Source organism: Malurus melanocephalus, unplaced genomic scaffold, assembly GCF_030028575.1.
Source record: "Malurus melanocephalus ecotype Western Australia unplaced genomic scaffold, MMel_1.1 scaffold_56, whole genome shotgun sequence".
In the NCBI taxonomy this organism is placed as follows: Eukaryota; Metazoa; Chordata; class Aves; order Passeriformes; family Maluridae; genus Malurus; species Malurus melanocephalus.
This window is the reverse complement of record NW_026623288.1, coordinates 631,271-653,393: the sequence shown is the minus strand read 5'-3', so window position 1 is coordinate 653,393 and position 22,123 is coordinate 631,271. Positions and strand designations below refer to the sequence as shown.

The window sequence follows — 22,123 nt, the reverse complement described above, 5'->3', positions numbered from 1 at the left end:
TTGATTCCACTTGGGAGGTCTTAAAGGTTTATGCATTAAAGTGTATTTTGCTTGCAAGTGACACAACTATTCCATTGTATTTCAGGGTGAAGGCTGTCGTACTGTCCCGCTTTCTGGACACGTAGGATTTGATAGTTTGCCTGACCAGCTGGTTAATAAGTCAGTTAATCATGGGTTTTGTTTCAACATCCTGTGTGTGGGTGAGTATTTCCATTTTGGGAAGTTCTCTTGCTGAAAAGTTTTTTGCAGCTGGATGTAGCTTGTAGGTTACAGCGTTAACAAGGTTGCTTTGATTTAAATTTCCCAACTGTTCTATTTTCAGTAACAAGATTTACTAGTGCTCTGGGAAATCCCCACTGGGGTTCTGCAGTATGGCTTTTTACCAAGCAGTGAAATAAAATGCCTACAATCASAGGCTGTTATTATGATCTTTCTTTTCCTCTTATGTTTGAATGTCACATGTTTAAAAGAAAATAGTACTCATGCCAGAGTACTTTGTTATGAGGTCTTGTTTGGTTAAGTATTGAATTATTATTATTATAATTATTTTAACAAAATACTAGTCATGCTCCTCTTAAATCACTAAAAGCTATTTTTTTTACTCCTCCCTTCTGTGCATACTTGAATTAAGATAGTGTCTGGCCAAGCCTTAACTGTTCAGACAATTATCCAAGCTGCCATGTGGTGTGGATCACAGCTGGGGCCTGGCACTGTAGCAGGACTTGGTGTCTGTTCCCTGCAGCCCATCTCACAGGTTTTCCCCAGCTTTAGGATCCCARATAATCCTTCCTCTTAGGTAACAGAAGTAAAACCCTGTATGGCTTTGGTACTGGAGTTAGGTAAGTGAATTAGGAAATTAATAATAGTTAATAATTGTTGGATGGATTTGCTGCTGCCGGTGCCCTGCCTCTGRGAGCAGGATGTTAATGTGTGGCCATGGCTGCTCGGACTAAGTCCTGTCTGCACATGATCCCAGCAGTGTCTGGCGTGGCAGAGGGGAGAGCAGCAGCTGTGGACACCTCCTGGGGACTCGTCTTAGCTGGTGGTCAGCTCTGCGTCCATACAGAGGCTTTCTGTCCCTTCCATGAGATATACAGCACATAGTCTGGACCTGGTGTTTGCCCAGGACAGGGTTAAGCCTGAAACGAGAGTAGTAGAGCAAGGAGAGGAGAGCTGGAGCCCWGTTAAATGGAGCTGAGAAGACAATTTTCCTTACAACGGCATTCCTGTGAGATGATAAACTTTGCTGACAAGTGGAGGTCACTGTCAGGCTGAGTCTCTAGGTGATTTCCACAGTACAYGAATGTGATATGACCTAAGGAAACTCCTGTCCCCAAGACTGAAGTCTAAAAGTGTTTCCTTTTCCACTTACTGAGCTGCAGGGTTTTTTTTACAAGCTCTAGGTATAGCAGTGGGTGCCTCCTGTAGTTRTATGTTCACTTTGATGTGTGGAGGGGAGCTGAATGCCTGTGCTTTCCTCTTTGCAGGGCAGAAATGGAATGCATTAATCACTTGTCGATGTGAATAACAAGGACTCACCAAGATCAATRTGCATTAGTTGTTAATGTTAGTCTTTTATGAATAGCAATAACACAATCTTGAAATAAAGGAACTTTATAGAAAAATGTAATAAACATCTTTAATAAAAGGTTTGCAAATCTGTGCCCCCACACTTAAACATCCTGGAGGAAGAAAACAAGAATTCCCAGAGTTCATCTGTCATTTATTCTGTTGGATCTCACTTGTACAGCAGGAGTTTGGGATGAAAAATTGAAAAAACAAGAGAGCAAATGAGTATTGGATGAGGATCCCATAGATCCTCACTAAGCATGACAGAAAGACACTCCATTGCCCCCCATTTTTTAGCTGTGTGTGGCATCTGTTGGAGGAAAAATCCAGTGATAATTTTGCTCTGCATCGTACTGGATCTGAGCCACCGATTCCTCCAGCTCCTGGTGGAGAAGCCAAGGAAAGCTTCAGAAATGACTCTCAGCAGTACGTCCAGAGTAGAGCAATTTTTAGCTCTTCTCATGCTGAAAACTGTCTCCCCTGTGAGACTGGAGCCAAGGCTAGAATAAATGAGAAAACCTCTCATAAGAAGTTAGGGGTTGCGGGTGGTTTCTCTGATCTTTTATTTCTGAGCACAGCCATTTTCTTCCTAAACCTTCCACAATAGATTTTTAGTTGCCTCTTAGTTCAGTGCAAAAGCTGGAGAAGTGTTTAATAGCTGAGACTTTCTGTGCTAACTCTCAATGAGACAGGGGAAAAAGAAGAGGAATATGCAAACTTTCTCAGTTTTTGCCAGGGTAGATTGTAGTTGCATTAGGCTAGTATCCCAGTTTAAGCAGGATTTTCCCCCTTCCTCTCTCCTGGGATTTGCAGGGATTTTTTTCTAACTGGCTTATTCAGTGCAATGAGAAAGGCTGTTTTGTGGCAGAAATACTTTACTCTTCCCAAGGTCTGTACCCAGACTATTTGAGGTCTCACTCCAAAAGACTGAGCCTGTGGTGTGTGGGAGCTCTCACCTTGGGGGTGGSAGGGATGTGCACAGGATTCCTGGTGCTCTCCAGCAGGCAGCTCTGGGGTGATGAGCTGTACAGCCTGAAAGTTGCCCAGTGGTTGTTTCTGTGGTCAYCAGCTGAGAAGAGAAGAGTTTCTCTAATCAAAAAGCCATCTGTCTCCTCAGCCCCCTCCTGCCCTGCATCGCTGGTCCCCTGGGGAGGATGCTGGGAGCTGGGTGCTCCTTCGAGGTGTTTCAGTGTCTTTTGTGAGCCCTTGTTGCCCTCCTTGCTCCCAGAGCTCAGCCTTTGCCTGGCAGTGGGAATTGTGTGGTGTCTCTGCATGCCTGTCAGATGAAACGAACTATTTTTCTCTCCTTGAGACGTGGCCTTATCAGTCTGAGTTGCCTCAGGGCTTGTCTCAACAAACCTGCTACATTGGATTAGCTCCCATTTCTACACATGAAAAGGCTGTGCATGCGTATACATTTTCTTTTAAATTGAATTATTTGATGTCTGGATCCACGGTTGTTAATCTTGTGAAGGACAGGTGCTGCTCTCTCATGAAAGGACACTCTTGTGAAAGCTGCTCCCTGGCTTTGAACAGGGAAATACTCCAAGGACTCCTCTGTCCTCCCATTGAGTCTGTTGATGATATGACTGGGGCCTCTTAAATCCTGAGTGTTGTGGGAGAGGAGGCCAGTGAGCAGTTGCTTGTTTCACTTAGCACGTGCAAGGGAAAAGCAAATTAAATCTCCAGGCACAGAACCAAGAGGTACATCTTTCGTGGTGTATAGTTCAGCTTACTGCTGTGGGTGCTTAGGATGCTAAAAGTTCTGTGAAAGGAGGAAGCAATGAAAGCTCATTCAGCACTAAGATACCTGTCTGGGCTTGGGAAGTTAGGAGCTTTTCCCAGCTGTAGTTTTGCAAGTGGTGCCACACTGTTCCATCAGTGTGGGATTTGATGAACTGCTTCCATAGAGCAGTGAGGATGCCATGTGTGTGTGCAGTTGGAGCAGGGAACATGTCTCAGGAGAATGAGAGGATGTGTGGGGAGCCCACATGGTGACTCCTGCCTGGCAGGCTGTTGGGCATTAYGAGTGGATGGTGCTTTCTGAGCACTGATGCAGGGCTGCCACATGTCCAGAGCCTTGGTGTCTCTTGCCACTTTTATATTTTTTGTCTCTGAAAATCATCAGTTAACAGCAAAGCTCCATCCCATGATGAAAGGTACAACACTCCATCTTTTCCATTGCTGTCACAGCTTCCTGGTGCAGAGCTCTMCCGGTAAAGGTCACTCTCTCTGCCCTGTCCTCACCACAGAGCTTTGTCAGCCCTGTTTCAGGACAGCAGACCATGCTGAGTTGCATAATCCCTAAGCACGGTTTTGGAGATCAAATCACATCTGTCTATAAGCCTGACATCAGGAAATAATCCCCCTGCCAGGGATGTCTCTCACTYGGTTTGTGTACACCGCTGCTTTTTTCAAAGTAATTCTGCCTCTTTTAATCCCTGTTCATAGTTTCTGGTTTTTGGGGAAGATTCCAGTGCTGTCGGCTGGAACAAGCACAGACCACTTGTCCTTTTTATCAGACCGTCTGTTCCATCTGGACTCCTGTCCTTAYATGAAGCAGTTGGCACCATTCACATCTTCCAGCCAGCAGAAAGTTGCCTCTGTGTGAGGCAGAAACTCCCAGAAGATTCAGAAATTCTTCCTTCTGTCRTTTCAGCTTTCAAAATAGCACTGCTCCCTATCTCTGCTCATATGAAACACAGCAAAACACTTAGTTGGTGTCTTCTTTTACCATTTCATGTCACTCCATCAGTGTTAACATTCTTTCAGCTGAGACAGCCTTTCCTCTCTTCTCTGTCTTTCCTGGCGGGCTTTAAAGCTGTTTCATGTGAGTGGGGTTACACAGTGCAGGGACAGGGGTATTTGCTGGCTAAGTGTAAATTTGGGAGTGCAGACTTCATATTTGAGATGCCATATTAGTGCCTGGGTGTTTTAATCATGAGTTGTAGGTGTTTGGATGGGCAACTCCCACCTGTGGAAAAATGCCACATTTCAGATCTTCCCCTTCCAAAAGGAAATCTCAGTGTTTGACTTCAAAGTTGCCTTTGCTGGCCCTGCATAGCTGGCATGAGGTGGAGTAGAAAAGCATGTTCTGCATCTCTTAAACACTTCTCKTAGCCTCTCTGACAGTTAAAGTCACTCCTGCTGGGAAAAACCACTTTRGATTGCTTTTAAGTAGGCAATGATTAACAGGTTCAGGATGTGCTTAAACAATAGTCTTGGCCTCATATGAACATCTTTCACCCAAAAGAAGGAGGGAGGCAGAAAKGAGAGGTGATTACAGGGTGTTGTCTGCCCRGAAGYCAGTGTGGTTTMCACATGACCTTGTGTACCCTCTGGRGAGCACAGCTCCCTGTCCTGGTCACCACTGCTGCTCCCCTGTCACTCTGTCCTGCAGCCCTGGGGCTGCTCTGGGGTCTGCCAGGCCGTGGGGCAGTGGCACAGGAGGAGGCTTTGCAGGCTGCTGTGTGGGTGGCACTCCTGCACCCCAGGGCTGAGGGACTCCCCTGTCCTGAGATGTCCCATCAGGGTTCCTGGCATTSACAGGCAAGCAGCCAGCTCATTGCTCTGTCCCACCCATCCCTTGGCAGGGGCTCTGGAAATGCTGCAGCCTTCTCAGGCTGTTTAGATTTTTGTCYTTTTTTACACTGCTGTTTTCCTGGAACCCCTGAGAACAGCCTGGTAGGTCACACAGGCTGTTTGCTGTTAACTCTCAAAATCCCTGTCCAAACCATGGCAATCCTCTAGTCTGCTGTGCTTTTTGAGCCTGCTCCCTTTTGGGGCCAAATGGTACCCAAATGGACAAGTCCAGACAATGAGATTCCRAGTCAACAAAGAGCTTGTTGGACCAGCTTATTCTTCCAGCAGCAGAGGTAACCTTGTGCTTTGCAGGGTCCCCCTCCCTTGGTGTGTTGGAGGTACAGCTGATGCTTTCAGGTAGCACAAGGGACTGCAGCCACACCAGCTCCTGGCACTGACTCTTTCTTCTCCCCCTCGGATTGCACACCAGATGGATGCAAAGAGCAGCTGCACTGGTGACTGTTGTGGCCATAGCTGGCGTTGGTTGGGGATGGAGCACAAGCTCTCAGCTGGCTCCCAKGCAGCTCTGCAGCTCAAGGTGTACRTTGACTTTGAARTGTTAATGGATCTTGCAGCCTCTGGAAAGGTACTGGATGTGTGATCCTGGCAATCGGGGACTGCTCACTTCCCAGAGCGGGGGRTTTGGGGCTTGGAACTAGATGATCTTTAAGGGTCCTTCCAACCCAAACTATTCTATGATTTTATGATCCTATGTTTTCCTCGCCCTGCCATGTACTTCAGCCCTGAGTGAGAAAAGTCCCTTCTGAGGCCAAGAGAGGAATTTGYCTGCTTGCAGGGGTGAGGCTTGGAGATTTGGACATTTGGATGGGGGAGGATGGGGAGGAGTTTCCCCTTCTGAATTGGGCATTTCATGCAAGTTTGGATCTGCTACAGAGCTCTAAACCTACAAAATAAGAAGCTCTTTTATTCTGAGCAAAGGGGGAAAATGGTGAAGTTGTTTTGGTTGGGAGCTGAGGGCTGGGGGAAGGAGTGGAATGCTGCTGCAGCCAGACACAGACTCTCTCCCTGAGGTCCAGCAGGCTGGAGGAGCAGCCTTCAAAAGAGGGTGGGGTCTGGCCACTCCTGAAGTTTCTCCAAAAGCCAGCTGGGCAGCTCAGAAATTTCTGTTTCCCCAAAACACAGCAGTCTTCACAAGGCAACAGACCAGACTGCGTAGGAAGTCTGATCCTTTGAGCTTGGAGAGCTGGCTCTGCTGTCAGAGCCTGGTAAGGCAGGCTGCCCTATGGAATGTGTGCACAGAGGGATTTGTTTTATTCTTCCTGGGATGTATCTAAAACAAATTCAAGACTCGTCTCTGGGATTTGTCTCTTCCTTTCAGGCAAGGAAATAGTTGCCTGTTGATAGATGGAATCCAAAGARCAGTTCACTACTCACAGAATACTAGCAGAATAGTCACAATACTAKCAGAACTTTAGGAAGCAGATTTTGCAATGTTGTACAGCTTACATAGCCCCTAAGGTATGAAACCAGATATTACAGAGATGCCCCCTCCCACTATAAAAGGCCGATTCTCCAACTCAGTGTGAGAAACAAACTGCACACTCTTGCTGTYGGACTAGAAGCAGCTCTCAGGGTTTCTGCAGGGAGGGAGGCTATTTCTGTGGCTGCTTATTAGAGACATTGATCTGGAGCAGCTTTTTTTGGAAATGGCAATGAGCCCCATTTCCTCTCCCACTTTTTAATGAAAACAGCATCTTCTGTAGTGTAGTTGTGGGTTTAAGCAGGATCTGAACGATGCTTTCCCCTTCGCCTTTTCACCTCTTTCTTTTCATCTCTATTTTCTAACGACATTAATGGCCATTAGACTGTGAAATGTAATTTGCCCGGAATACAGACCTCCCATTGTTCATGGCTTTCTGTTTACCAGACGCTCCCTTGGGAGCATGAGATCTGCTTTCATCTGCTACAATTTCACCCCTGTTAATGTTTGGAAGCTGAAAGGCCAATCCATATTAATATTCARCAGAACATTTCAATTTTCTTTTTGTCCAATAGGGGAAACTGGCCTTGGTAAGTCCACCCTCATGGACACCCTTTTCAACACCAAGTTTGAAGGTGACCCAGCATCTCACTCACAGCCTGGGGTCCAGCTGAAATCCAGCACCTATGACCTGCAGGAGAGCAATGTCAACCTCAAGCTGACTATTGTGAGCACGGTGGGCTTTGGGGATCAGATCAACAAAGAGGACAGGTGAGTGTGTGGGAGAGAGGCTGTTTTGTGGCCTGGCTTCTCATTCTGTCTGGGCCAGATTGCAGAGTTTTTCCTGCTTGCTTCTTGGGAGTTGTCCTTGTCACCTCTTTGGGATGGGACAGGTAGAAGAGAGGACAGAGGCTCTGGAATGTCAGCACTGCTTCAACTATAAAGCAGCTTTTCTCATGCTGTCAGAGCAATATCTGCCCTGCTGGCAGCCTTYTGCCCAAATTCATCTGGTGTGGAGACTGAAATGCTCCAGGGCATCTGGGCTTGTTTTGGTTTGTGCTGACCACAAGCTGCWGACCAAACCACTAGTGTGTTCTAGTGTCTGCTTGGCTTAATATCCACTTCTGGCAGGGCTATTCCATGGGAAGAGCCAAAGGAAGCACGATAAATGTGCAGTGAGATACCCTGGGGAAGTGTGCCTGGCAGCTCACTTCCAAGAGTGGCTGGAGTGTGTTGGTTAAGGGATGTGCAGTTACACCAGATGGTCTCCAAGGTGCATCTCTGCAGAGGCATTGCTGATGGGATTTGCTTTTTTGTGGGTCTGTGAGATTTTTTTTTTTACGTTTCTTTAAGATGCACTGATGACCTTTACATTAAGAGTCTGTCAGGCTCTGTAYTTCAGAAGGCCTTGCAAGGGAGTTGCAGGAATTTCCTGCCCCAGAGCACTGGGCAAAGGTAGTACTGAATGGAGCTGTGTCCTCCAGCATTCATGGCTGTGAGAGCAGCAAGGCACTCCCTGAGTGCAAGCAAGGGTTACACACTGCTGCAAGTGAGTCTACATTAGCCTTGCTTTAGAAAGTCTCTCACCCTCACGTTTCAAAATACAAGAGTCAGCTTTCCCTGCAGGGGATGGTGTGTCTGCTATCCTCGACTGAATCCCAGTACTGTTTGACAAACAGGCTGCTAGAGTCCAATGCAGGATCACATCTCCTTGTCAGTTGTGAACTTCAAAATTTCTTACAGGTGGGGAGCAAGGGAGGTGGAAAAAATTGGTCTCAGAAAGTGAAATCTTACAACAGCTTGTTTCTTAAAAGCAGGCAAAGGAGCATTGTCCTGTCTGTGAGATGTGTAGCTTTTTTTTTCCTTTCACCAAAGCTATAAACCCATCGTTGAGTTCATCGATGCTCAGTTTGAAGCCTACTTGCAAGARGAACTGAAGATAAGAAGGGTCTTGCACAACTACCATGACACCCGGATCCACGCTTGCTTGTACTTCATTGCTCCGACAGGCCACTCCCTGAAATCCCTGGACTTGGTGACAATGAAGAAGCTGGACAGCAAGGTGGGCATGTTTAACTTTTACTGGGCAGATTTACTGATTGCACAATGGAAAGGCTGCTGCTTTTCCACAGCATTTCCCCACCTTGAATACTGAATAGCCCTTCTGGTGGAAATGATCGAGTTGGCAGATAATTTTGTGCATTTATTGAGCACTTACAAGTTTTTAAAAGTCATATTGCAGACTTGGAGAAACTCCCAGGAGCAAAATTGATTACTTCATACCTCTTTTTTTTTTATTTCATACCTCTGTTTTTTTCTAGGTGAACATCATTCCCATCATTGCCAAATCTGATGCCATTTCCAAGAGTGAGCTGACCAAGTTTAAAATTAAAATCACAAGTGAACTGGTCAGTAATGGGGTGCAGATCTACCAGTTCCCAACAGATGATGAATCAGTGGCAGAGATAAATGGGACAATGAATGTAAGTGACTCGGTGCTTCCCCCTCTCCCAGAACAGCACTGTCAGTGAAGGGGTTGGTGGCCCATATTGGGATGTTTCTTAAATCTACTTTCCCTTTTATTTTGTGGCTTAAAAACAGAGGGTTTCCCATCTTTGTAGTGTCATCCTTGGCTAGCAGAGCCTTGTGATAGGGTACTGCCTCTCTAGTGGGCTTTTCTGGTCAGAAAACAGACTTTACCCTCCTTGTCCTTGTATATATCTGTTGAGGGACATATAAGAAATCAGTGTTTAATCCTTTGCAGCTCAAGGGTTTGTCATTATTTCTGTCCCATGCATCACCTGATGGACTCCCACCAGTAAACGTCCAGGATTCTGTGGCAAGGAATTATACAGCTTAACCAGCAACGTGTGAAAAACAGTGCACAACTTGGGCCAGACACGTCTTGAGGTGCCTGCAGGTGCCCATTCTGGCTCTGGACTYCCCAGCATCGTGGGTGCCTGTTTATGGCTCCTTGAGGATGAAGCAAGCTGTCCCTTGGCCCCTCTGACAGMACATCCTGGCCATGGTCCCATTTTCCAGAAGGCTTTTCACAGGAAATCAAGTAGGGGAAGKTGCTTGCTTCGCTGCTGTGGATGTAGTAGAGGTCTAGCTGATGTGCATTTGTGTCACCTCTTGATCTAGCATTAATAGTTGTAGAGTGTTCTGGAGAGGCCTGAAAGAAACGTGCTTTGTCCTGACGTAAGAGCGGTCACTGGTGGTTTCCTGGTCAGAGCAGTTCTSTGTTAGCCCTTCTGAGGGTGGAGTGAACATCTGCTTCTCTTTCCTTTCAGCCACTTACTTGTCTCCTGGGAGGGAATTGCTGTTTCGGGTTGCAGGCATTCTGGGATGTGTCAGTTCCTGCACAGACACATCAACTCTTTAATCTTCTATTACTGTCAGAATTATCAGGTTTATGAGGACTAAGCAGAACAGAATCTGAATCTGATCAAGGCAGTTTTGTAGGTCTGGACAACTTGTGTGCAGATCCTGATTTTATTAAAAACATAAGACAAATCTTACTCTGTGTGTGTCCCATGTGAGAGCTGGGAGACCGAGCAATACAGGGGAAGAGCCCATCTCTGTGAGTGCTTGCTGGCAGTTTTGCCATGTTTGCAGTTTGTATGAGACACACTCTGAAAGCAAAAACATCATCTCCAAAATCTTTTGCTTATACTAGCTGTCATGAACTTGTCCAAGTTTCTGGATAACTGGAATTCACTAGCTGCTCTTGAGAGCAATCCAGGGTCACTGATCTTCCATGCAGTTGAATTCCTGAGGCCCTTTCCATTGCCTAGAATTTGGTGCACTTTAAAAGCTCTACCTAACAAATGTCACTGCACAAAATTCAGCAGAAGGGGTTGGTGCAGGGARCTGGGAACTTAAAACTGAAACTTTGCACTTGACTTCCTTGCAGCTTGGCAGAATGCAGTACAGTTCCCAGGAGCAAGTGGAGGTGGGGAGAAATCTCACAGAAAAATGCAGCAAAGTACAATGGCAGTGTCTGGGGGGGTTTGCTTGGCTACCTGAGTTTGGGAAATAAGGGTACTGTAAGGTGAGGTCTTCAGAGCCTAGATGGGTGTTGGGAGTGTTTCAGTTCCAATTTTGCTGAGCTTGCACTGGGCAAGTCTCTTACTTTTTGCCTTCTACAGAGAGATCATCTTTTCTAAGAAGTGGCTGTTTCTGATTTCTGAGTTTCTGAAAAGCAAATCCCTCTTAGTCAGCCTTCTTGTACTGTGGGGTGCACGTCTCAGCTTGAAGAGTGTAACAAGATCACAGCATGACCTTGGGTCACACAGGACACAGTGGCTGGGGTCATGTTCATCCCTTTCTCACCAAGGTGATAGCAAGTGGGGAGGAAGGAGCTGTTACTCTGGGGATGAAGGATGGACTTCCATCTCATGATCGGATGGAGCAAGGTGTCTTGTGCTCCAGCAGGAGCTGAAGGAGTGGTGGGGGGATAAAATCAAGAAGGCTCCAAGWCCTCTTACTGCTTCTGTGCTTGTGCAGATGTTCTCCTCAGGCATGGCAAGTCCTGGGACAGTCCTGCAGTCCGAGCCTCAGCACGCTGTTCCAGCTGTCACTCTGAGTGAGTCTTGCACTGGCTCATCTCACCTGAGACCCTGTGGCTGGGAGGATCAGCCAGGTAGAGGATATAGAGTGGTAGCACTAACAAGGTTTCCAAACAGGACCCATCCTGCTCCCCCCTTGTCTTGGGCTAGTGGCCAGTGACTAGACTCCCTGAGATTAGCGTGTGCATAATGACTGTCTTGCTCAGTGGCTGTGCTAATCTGTGTGCTGGTGGGGCAGCCACCTCTGAGAGGGACTAAYGTGGGTATCATTAAATGTGTTCCAGGCCCACTTGCCATTTGCAGTGATYGGGAGCACGGAGGAGCTGAAAATAGGAAACAAAATGATGAAAGCTCGTCAGTACCCCTGGGGCACAGTGCAGGGTGAGTTGAGCCCTRGGGGTTTCATGGCATAAATGGTGATACTTGTGCAAGGAGGCACTGGGCTTTCATAAAAGGAGCAAGGGCCTRCTGGACTTGATTATCCATGGGGGATTATCCTTTGTTAAATCCTTGTGTCATGCCTATAGTGCCAGTTTTCTCTGCTTGGAAGGGCTGTTAAACCTTTTGGAGGAGTGGACAAGTGGGGAATGTGTGAAGAGATCTTAGTTTCTATTCCCATTTTCCTCCTTACGTGTCTTCTTACAGTGGAGAATGAAGCTCACTGYGACTTTGTGAAGCTGCGGGAGATGCTGATCCGTGTGAACATGGAAGACCTTCGTGAGCAGACCCACACACGCCACTATGAGCTCTACAGGCGATGTAAACTGGAAGAGATGGGTTTCAAGGACACTGATCCAGACAGCAAACCCTTCAGGTGAGATCCCTGGAGGAGACAGGAGAGCTTGAGASAGGCGTTGTTGGATGTGCTGGGTGCATTTGTGTGTGTGTCCTTGGGAGAGCACAGAAAGAACCAATGCAGCAAGAAAATCTGCCAGGTCAGATWAATCCAGACTTCAGCAAAGGTCGAGTGAAAGAAGGTGAAAATATGGGGAGGGTGTGCAGGGCTGACTGTGAAACTGCAAGTATGGGAATAGAAATATCTGTGCTGCAGAGACAGCACTGTTCCTCTGAACTAGTGCTGSTTGCCAGCTGGTCTCTTTGAATTACCCAACGTTCAACATACAGGGAAATGCCAAAAATCATTGGATGAAGAAGACCTTGGGTAAATGTGGGTAAGTGAGTAGCAAATGTGTTGTGTGCAAAGCAGTATTCATAGTGTGGGCCTGACTCCAGATGGTTAGGGAAAGCAGAGGTTGTTCCAAGTCTTACCACTGGACTTTCCTTTCTTTTTAGCTTACAAGAAACTTACGAAGCCAAAAGAAATGAGTTTCTGGGAGAACTGCAGAAAAAGGAAGAGGCAATGAGGCAGATGTTTGTCCAAAGGGTCAAGGAAAAAGAAGCAGARCTGAAGGAGGCTGAAAAAGAGGTAAAGACTGCAGTACTTGTGTCTTCATGRTTGTGACAGATTCACTCCCAAGTAGGTAGTTGCTGCCAGAGCACTTTCTGCAGAGTGTGGTTTAGGACATTCTTGCCAAGATGTCTAAGGTTTAACTTGGATGGGTATGTTAAGGTGTTCAGTCTGTAGGACAAAACTGAATCACATTGTTTGTTGTGAACAACTTACTGCACCAGGAAAGGGCCAGAGCCTTGACTCTGATGGAGAGTGCTGTGTGGTAAAAGTCGAGGAGAGAAGCARCCCCTGAGATGAACTTGTTTTAGAAAAAATACACCCATACAACTTCCTTAGCATTGTGAAAAATCTATTCATTTACTGATCTTTAGAGAGGAACAAAGCAGAAACCCCTGAAAAATGGATTTTGTTTTTTTTTACACTTATGCTGTCCCAATCCTCTAATGTTAGTCTGCACAATGATGYATTACCAGAACACTGCCTGTTTGTAAGTTGTTGTGGAAGGAGGCTGTTCCCTGCCCTTTGTCTAGGCACTCGCAGCTCAGGAGCTAGAAATGATGTTGAGAGCAATGGAGACTCACAGGCACACAGGATCTCAGGGGATCCTTCCAACTTCCTCTTTTCCTGTGAACAGAATATCTGGTAGTGCTGGGTCCTGCTCACCTCTCTCCTTTCCCTTTAGCTGCATGAAAAGTTTGATCGCCTGAAGAAATTGCATCAGGATGAAAAAAAGAAGCTAGAGGATAAGAAGAAGTCTTTGGATGATGAAGTAAATGCATTTAAACAAAGGAAGACAGCAGCTGAATTGCTTCAGTCACAGGCTCAGCAGGCTGGAGGATCGCAAACTCTTAAAAGGGATAAGGAAAGGAAAAAGTAAGTTGCTAATCCAGAGGTATTTGCTTTTTGGTAATGGTTCTCCTTTACTATTTTTCTCAATGTTCATATCTGCTTCCCTACATAGCCAGTCCTTATCAGAGGAAGGTTTGCAGCCAGATTTAGTCCCTAAGGCTGAGCAGTAGCTGGAAGCTTTTAACCTTCAGCTGTCATCCTGAGGAGCAGGGAGCAGTGCTGACTTTGCCTTCTGACAGCCCTGGAGAGGGTGAACTTGTTCTTATTCCCTGAGATTCCCTGCTCCTCCCTTGGTCTCTCCGTGCTTGCAATGAAGTGGAACCATACTGGCTGCCAAGGCTAGGGTGTGGGTAGCAGGGATGTCTCTACCCTCAGAGAGGAGCACGTTCTCTCTCAGGTTCTTACTCGTTTAGGTTGAGAAGATTGTGGAAATTATTCAGGGAGACTAACAGTTTTGAATTCTGCAATCTGCAGAATGTAAGGCTGCAAAATTAGGGGACAGGTCATGGCACCTGGTTAGCAATAGTACTCTTCCCCARTCCTAAATCAGCTTTTTGCCCTCCACAGAAACWTGGGAGATASYRCATGGTTTTAGCAGGGGTTCCCCCYGCCRGGGAGGATTTTCCCCTGGTATGACAGGATCCAGCCCCTCATCAGGGTCTGGGATCTGGGCTGTCTGCAGTGCCCGTGCCAGGCTCTTGAAGCTCTGCAGTGGCTCAAGAGCAGCCAGCTGCACAGTGAAAGAGATTTCCCAGTTCTCCCCGACTGAGCAGTTCCTTTCGTTCTCACTGTGGTGCATTTCCCAAATCGGAGAAATCTCTCCCAAATGGAGAGAGTGGTGTGCAAACCAACAGGGGCCTGGTTTGGTACCACTGCCATAATCCCTGCTCTGCACAGCCCTGGGGCAAATCCAGGGTAGATCTTGCCTGCACTACACCGTCCCAAGTACATGAAGAAGTGCTGTTCAGTTGGACAATATGGRCTGTGCCCAAAGTGCTGGCAGCACTGTTTGTCAGGGAAAAAGCCTGTGACTGTTAGGGTTGGGATCAAATGAGACAGAGAAGAAAAGACCCAATTACGAGAATGAGATACTGGTTTAGTCTTTTAGTTTAGAGCTGGAGCTGCTTCAACATGAACATTCTTTTGCAGTGAGCAATTAGTGCTGCCCTTTTCTCACTTGCCCATTCCTTTTTCCACTGCCTATTTTGATTTGCTCATTTAAATTACCTTCAGGGTGTTTTAATATCTTTTYATACTGAGGAGTCTGAGACTGACTGGGGACAGACTTCTCTCCCCAGCCTGGACTGTGTGAAGAATACCCAACTGAGTTCTTTCATGCTTAGAGCCCTCATCTGCTCATTCAGGACTGCAGACTTCATCCTTGAGATCAGTGAGGGTCAGGAATGCAGAAAAGGGARGCAACAGCCCTATAGTATCAGCAATTAGTTGCTGTGGCCCAAGTCACACTCTCGTTCCTTGAAGTGGTTCTCATCTCAGACCAGCTCCTTGACACCAAGCATGTTGATATGGAAAAGCTTTGGTACTGTCCTTGTCAGTTAAGGGCACAGAACACTCCATGGCACAGATAGGTCAGTGCTTCAGTAAGGCTTGGGGAAATAATAGGAAACCTCTCATGCCTTCGGGAGAATTGCTGTGCTAGAAATGGTGCTGCTTTCTTTGCTCTTTAAGTTCTCCAATTGTCCTTAGTAATTCATTTCAGTATGTAGATCATAAACTTTTCTTAATAACCCACAAAATCCGCAAGCTGGAGCTTAATTGTAGCTTGTTTACTACTGGCTGGCAGTACAATAGCCTTTTTCTTTCACAGGTGACTCATTTAAACCCAAGCTCTGTAATTTGCACTAATGATGACTCAGTTTATTTTTTGTTGTTGTTGTTACATCATTACCATCATTATTAGCTCTTACATGTGTGCTGTTTTACAGTTAGCTGCTGTTTGGCTGCATGGTGCATGAGGCACATTGTCCTGGTAAGCGTCATTAACTAATAGAGCCTCACAGTGGGATCAGTTACCCTTCCTAAAAAAGCAGACCTTGTGCTAGTCCTGAAGCCTTTAAGTATTATCTCTCTCTCCTCTGCTTTCACCCCCACTATATGTGCTCTACCAATCTCACTCTACATGTGCAATTGTAGRAAAAGGATGGAATTGTCTTTAGAGATTCTGAAAAGTAAAATGCAGAGACTCAGTATTAGGTTATGATACATGGAAAAATAAGGATTACATCCTCTTCCTTTTGAATCTTCACAGCACTTTGTTGGCTCTGATCTCTTTATTCCATTTCCCTAAGAAATAAATTATATTCTTTAATCACACAGGCCACATTGATACTATGGCAACCATTGCTATGGAGATGTGGTGCTGATGATACAGCCCAGCTAGCCATGGAAATGTGTCTCCTTTCCCCTCCTTCCCTCCCACCCCTCCAAGTTGTAATGTTAACTTGTGGTTACAGTGCAGGCGAAGGTAAATGCAAGGCCATTTTTATTATCCTCATTTGGATTTTTAGTTAAATTGCTAATGAGAGCGGCCTGCTTACAGCTAGGGTGAGTGAGTTTAATTGAGCCTTTTGAATTTGCTGATGAGAGGAAGAAGAAAGCTCCCACAGGAATGTTTTGCTTCTTGACRGAGCAGCAATACTCATTATCTGAGGCAAAGGTGACAGTGCCCCAGGCTGAGATGCACAGGCCTCTCAGAGAAGTGCCTGCTGGAACTAAACTATAGAATAGCCAAAAATCTCATCCTCGAGTCCATCTTTCCCTTCAGACAAAGCTAAGACTTACATTCTCTCCTGGACCGTTCAAACTAAATTATGGGCTGCCCTTAAATTGGTAAAAGCTGATTCCAGGATTCCTTCCCTCTTAGCTCCACCAAGGGAAATGGAAAAGCAAGTAAACATTATGGTCCCAATGTAATTTAAATGGGACCTTGCACTTAACACAAGAGCTTCAGAAGGGTCTTGCACTGCCTCAAACTGGAGCTTGCAGTCGTCTTGAGCTGTCCAGTTGAATGAATGTCTCTGCTGCCAGTGGTAACTGTAGAACAATGGAAAGAACAATTCTCTGCTTATCAGGCTCTGAATGTGGAAAAATAAGCTCAAAGAATAACARTGTTCATTCTTGTGCTGAGTATGAAGGCACGGCTAAAGTGCAGTTMGAGTGAACATTACTGATTTTTGTTGGTTTTGGATTGCTTTTGGCAGTCCTCATAACTGTACACTGTTGTGTGCTGGGCTTTCAATCAAATGAAGTTCTTTGTTCCCACTACACAAATGCAGACAGTGCCTTTTTCAATGGGCATTTGTCATTGTTAAATTAAATATGTATATGTGGTACTTTTCCAGGATTTAGAAAAACACTCTCCATATTGATCCATAAAGTATTGCAGRGCTTCACTGTTTTGCAAGGATACAAACAAGTCACAGTTGATGAGTCCTGTAGCTTGCAAAACTGTGAAAGGATTGTTTCAGAAAATAAATTTGGTTCATCCCACTGCTGAGAGTGTGTGTGTGTGTGTCTGCATAAAGCATGTTTTGTAGTCAGATTAAACCTTATTAACATGTAGCAACATTTTTTTTTTTTTTGTGTGTGTATGCCTTAGGAAACATTTGTATTTTTATTTTGGTTTTTTGTCATTAATCCATAAAACCATTAACATGCCTTTTTCTTTCATTTTCAGTTCGGGTTTCCTGTAGAACCTTTCCCTTGGCACCAGAGGCGAATGTCCCACCCTCAGCTGTGCCATTGTGCCTGTTTGCTCACCTTCCCCATTGCCCCCTCCCGCTCACCGCTCGCGGTTAAACCAGAGCTCTTGGCTGCTGGGGTTCTTCTTGTGAGGGACCCTGCTGGCCAGAGCAGCTTGTGCCAGCTTCCTCCTGCCCCTTGGGTGCTCTTGGGTGTTCCTTTCCCATTGCTCAGCTTTTCCCTGCTCCATGCTGTGCGAGAGCTGCTTGGGGATTGCATTTAATTCCCGCTGTGCGTGTAGCCCGGTGCTGCCATGGGTGGGATGTGCTGTCTCTGCAGACTGCCTGCCCTCTCCCCGTGTTCATTTGCTGTTCCTAACCCCTCATTACCCCCTGTGCTGCCACGTGTGACTCAAATAACTTTCAAGGACTTCTTGCAAAACTTGACATCCTCACAGGCGTGGGCCTGAGTCCAAACCTCTAGTTCCCCGGCTTGAGGAAATCTCAAATTTGGATCCATGGTTTGCAACTAAGTGTTCTCTGAATGCTGCAGGGGTCACGAAGGATCTCTTGCCTTGTCTCCTTCTCGGTGTGCTGGCCTGGATGCACATCCTGGATCCAATCTCAGGGAAAGCTGGTCACCYTGCTGTACATATCAGTGTTTCTGAAGAAAGACGATGCTGTTTCTTTGACTTTCTTCTCAGTGATTCCAACAATTTCTGGTTTTCATGCAAAAAGATACTACATTTATTTTTTTTAATCTGGCATCTCTTTAGAACTGCACAGATGTTGACAGGTTTCTTCTCATATTTTCTATTCAGCAAAAGCCTTGYTTTTACTGCAGGATTTGCACTAAAAAGGAGGGTTTGCTCACTGGGCCAGGACTTCACTCTGGCCAGGTGCAACTGTAGTTTGCCTGCAGGTGTCTTCTCTGTGTATTTCTGGCTGAGTTTTGTTTTTAAATAAAGAGTTCATCGGACAGTGAATTCTGGTTAACATTTACTTCTTTTGTTTTTTGTTTTCTTTGCCCTTCTTTTACAGTAACCCATGGCTCTGTACTGAGTAATTACCCCTGAATACAATGGGCTGGAATGGACCTTCATTTACTTGTTAAATCGGAGGGTCTAATAAAACATGACAGCATTTCAGCTGTGACCTTTCCAGGGTGTTACCCTTCCTCTCTCCTGTGTTCTCATTGTGATTCTGTCTTTACTATGTACTGGTGGTTATTGCTTTTATTAAACCATGTAAAATTAGTCATAACAAAGTTTTGGATGCTGCAACTCTAAATCCTGCCATTTTTCCCCCCCTACAATTAATGAATTCCCCTTTTTCCTGGTTTCTCTCCACCCAGATAAATAAGGGATATGGAAATCAGGTCTGTGAGTTATTTTTGCTGGCAAAATAACAACGCAGTTTAAATATATTTATTGGTGAGATTAAAATGACAATGCCACCTTAGTTTAATTATCACATAGTTTAGAGATAAAACACTCTTTTCTCTTTATACTTGGTGTAATTTTCATGACATCATCTGTCTTTTTAAATTTGCTTTTAYTTTTCCTTTTGCTAATTCCTGCTATCTGAAGAGTCGCGTGTAAATCCTCGTTTCCATTTCAGACTTGCCTGTTGTGGTGCTGATCCTTCAGYGGTGCTGTGGGCAGGCTCAGTGCTCTGGATGTGGTGAATCCACACGTCCTGCCCCTGCTGAAGGATCAGATGCTGCCAGCAGCCTCCACAGAAACGCCTCCAGATCCTGGCACAGCCCAGGCCTAGCCTGGTAGGTGATGCTGTCAGTGCCAGCTRCTGCTGGGAGTTTTCCCCAGCAGTGCTCTGGTGATGCCACAGGCTCAGGAGCAGTTTCAGTTTGGCTCCTGCTCACAGCTCAGCCCCAGACCAAGCCACAGCAYGGCCTCTGTTCCCAGCAGTCAGGGCAGTCCAGATCTTGACTGCAATGTACTTTCTCAGGTATTCTGTTTCACCATAAATACAATTTCATTTCTCATAGAACTCATTGATTGCATTATGGTTTGTTTGGGGTTTTTTAGCAAGTTAAAATAATTTGGGTATTTTCTTCTTCCTGTGCTTTTGAATGTTACCCTGCTCCCAAAACCAGTTAATATTAATCTGTCAATGATTTGTAGATTATCCACTAAAAGGACAATTGAATGTGGCTTTTCTTACCAAACTGCAGGTTGCTGTTTGTTCATCCTGACCGTTTACCTTATTAGAATGTTATTTAAAGTTATGTGAAATCTTTTTGAAAAAAGACCTTAAAGCAAAGAAGGTTTTTACTTGTGTGATTTCCCTGAAGTACKTGAGGTGCCACAAGGAGGTTCCATCTCTCCTCTGTCAGCTGTTTCCATGTTGCATCTCTTTTTCTTGCTTTTTGAATGTCTTTCTCTTTTTCGCTAATCTTCTGTTTTTTCTCTTTTTTCCCCTTTTCTCTCTCTGTAGCTTTTTTTAATCTGTCTTCGCCAGCTGCACTGTGTCTGAGGGAGAAGACTGCCACTTCTAGAAGAGTTTAAGGGTCTTATGTCTGGGGAGGGGGGAACAAATCTTCAGTGTTAGTGTCTTGGAAAGAAGCTCTTTTACTGACTTGCATGATACCTAAAATTGAAATGTCTTGTAATTTGTGTGACAAGACAGGGTGATGCGGGGGGAACTGATTACCTGGGATTTTGAAGAGCAACAGAAATGTGATGTTGGGACTAATGATGTAGCGAATACATTTTCAAACGTTGTTATGGGCATATGTTTTTTCTAATGTTGTCTTTAATAATATAAATGTMATGGGCTTCCTTGAGGTGTGAAGCCTAAGGAATATTTTCAATATGCTGTAGTTTGATTGGTTTTGGAAACCGTGCGTTCAGACTCAAAGGAAATACAAACATGGTGCAACTTGCTCTGTTGGCAGCCACGAAATATTTAATTTTATCAAAGAAATAAAGTAAGAACTGTGTGTTCTCACTGGTGTCCTGCTGTGTCTCACCACCCTGTTAAACAAGCCCCATTGGCTGGTGGACGTGAGTCAAGTGGTAATTTCTTTTCCTAACTCCACCTCCTCTCGTTCCTTAAAGTTAGGAGAAGTTGGCAGTGCCGGGAGGGAGAGGCGATGCCGGGGCTGCTGTAAGGATGAATTCCAGCCCGCCGTGAGCGGGGTGCAGTGTCCCGGTCCCGGCGGTGCTGGTGCCGCCCGGGCACTGCTCGCCCCTCCGCTCCGCGCTGCCCTGCCCGCGCCCCGCATGCTCCCCGTGCCGCTCCCGTCCCCTTTTTACCAACGGCAGCGCGTGAAAACGGCACCGAGTTCTGTATTTACACGGCAAACACTGAGGAACCAGCACTGTTCCGCCTGTTACCTTTCTAACTTTCATGTAAATTTTAAATAAAAAATACGAAAGCCAGCGCGGCTGCTGTGGTGTGTGTGTGCTGCTGGCGGGGCCGGAGAGCTCGGGACGGGCACGGGGCAGCCGAAGCGGGGCGGGGGCGGCGGGTCGGCAAGGCCTGGGGCAGGGCCGGGCCCCGCGGAGACACCGGGGGAGGGCGGGAGGGGAGCGGGCCCGTCGGGACCGTGGGGATGCTCGGAACCGGGGATGCACCGGGCCCCGCTCGGGCCCCGCCCACACAGACCACGCCCATCAGACCACGCCCCCCTCAGACCACGCCCCGACAGACCACGCCCCCAGCCAGTGGCAGTGGCCGCCAGGGGGCGCTGAGGCTCGCGGCGGTGCCCCGCCATGGCGGCTGTGTCCCGCGGCGTCTCGCGCGATCGTGACGTTCGGGCACGTGAGGCGGCGCCGGCCGGGCCGCGCCGTTCGGCCCCGCGCGAGTGACGGGAACGGGAACGGGACCGGGACCGGGAGCGGCGCTGGCACCGCGACGGCACCTGCGGGGCGGGGCCGCCTGCGAACGGGGCCCGGGCCGGGACAGCTGACGGAGGGGCTGAGGCCGGGCCGGACCGGCGCTGCCCGGTGGCCCGCAGCGGCGCCGCGGCCTGGTCCACACGTGGGGCCTGGTCCCGCCGTACGCGCCCGCGTCCCCGGCGGGGTTCGGCCCCGAGGCCTTKGCCCACCATGCCGCCGCCGGCCGAGCCGCAGCCGGAGCCGGTGCCCGAGCCGGTGCTGGAGCAGTGGCGGCAGTACAACGAGACCGAGCGGCAATGGGCGCTGCGCCGCCGCTTCATCGTTCGCCACCTCTCCGCSTACCCTGGCGCCGCCATCGACCAGCTGCTGGCGCTCTCGGTGCTCTGGACCAACCACGTCTTCATGGGCTGCAGGTGAGGCCCGGGGCTCTCTCGGCGTGTGGCAGCCGGGGGTGCTCCGTGCACGGCCCGTGCTCCGCAGCAGTCGGGGTGCGAGTTTGAAACCGAGCCGGGAGCCTCTGCGGGGAGACCGGGCACAGGCTGCCGTCGGGGCCGAATCTCGCCCCAAATCCTTTTATAAAGTAGCCGCAGAAGAGCTGGGATGGAAGAGGGTGATGCAGGAAAACTTCGTCCCTGGCTAGTTTTGTTTGCTCGAGTATGCCAGTGTTTGTATGTGGAAGGAAGCAAGCCGCTGGAAAAGTCTATGTGTGTTTTGAAAGTAGTTCTTAATGTCCCGCCCCCAGGACTCGTTAAGCTGGTGGTGCTGTGCTGTGTCATTTAAATGAGGAGAGAATTTCCCTCTGAGCATAAAGCAGCCTGTACAGTCCCCTGAACGCTCAGCTTTTCGGGGAGAAAYAGGCCTGGAGAATGGAAGGATTTTATCCAGCCGTACTGTCCCTAGCCAAATTGTGGAGACCTGCAGAAACGTCACCCACGTTCCGCTGACACTTTTGRTGTTGTGATCGTTTTTAACAGGACKTAGGGACGGAAGCAGTTGCTTAACGACCAACTTCTGCAAACTGTGCAGTGGCACAGGAGCTTGTGAGTTCTGATGGCACATGGATGGATTTTTATTAATGTTCCATCCCGGAGCTTTGTGGGAGAGTACTTTGTACAGACCAAAGTCAATATCTTTAA

At 47.2% G+C, this 22,123-nt stretch overlaps 2 protein-coding genes across 9 annotated transcripts in view; both read left to right on the top strand.

Annotated features, from left to right (window-relative positions):
• The first annotated feature begins 63 nt into the window (after nt 1-63).
• SEPTIN6 (septin 6) lies at nt 64-20,528 on the top strand. 8 transcript variants are annotated; one of them, XM_057365631.1, is made up of 10 exons: nt 142-200; nt 7,168-7,363; nt 8,468-8,654; nt 8,914-9,075; nt 11,448-11,544; nt 11,809-11,977; nt 12,457-12,589; nt 13,257-13,447; nt 15,370-15,413; nt 19,582-20,528. In XM_057365631.1, the coding sequence occupies exons 2-9, from the start codon at nt 7,197-7,199 to the stop codon at nt 15,371-15,373; spliced, it is 1,110 nt and encodes a 369-aa protein (XP_057221614.1). In that variant the 5' UTR covers nt 142-200; nt 7,168-7,196; the 3' UTR covers nt 15,374-15,413; nt 19,582-20,528. The 8 variants fall into 8 exon arrangements, with proteins under 8 accessions (XP_057221617.1, XP_057221616.1, XP_057221614.1 ...); XM_057365630.1 differs by having other exon boundaries at nt 18,166-20,528; XM_057365629.1 differs by lacking the exon at nt 19,582-20,528 and adding an exon at nt 17,121-17,743.
• Nucleotides 20,529-20,910: 382 nt separating this feature from the next.
• NKRF (NFKB repressing factor) overlaps nt 20,911-22,123 on the top strand; it is a 7,773-nt gene continuing 6,560 nt past the window's right edge. Inside the window, exon 1 of the mRNA XM_057365625.1 lies at nt 20,911-21,400. Within this exon, the coding sequence (XP_057221608.1) occupies nt 21,198-21,400 (203 nt within the window). The 5' untranslated portion in view covers nt 20,911-21,197. The remainder of the gene's footprint in view (nt 21,401-22,123) is intronic.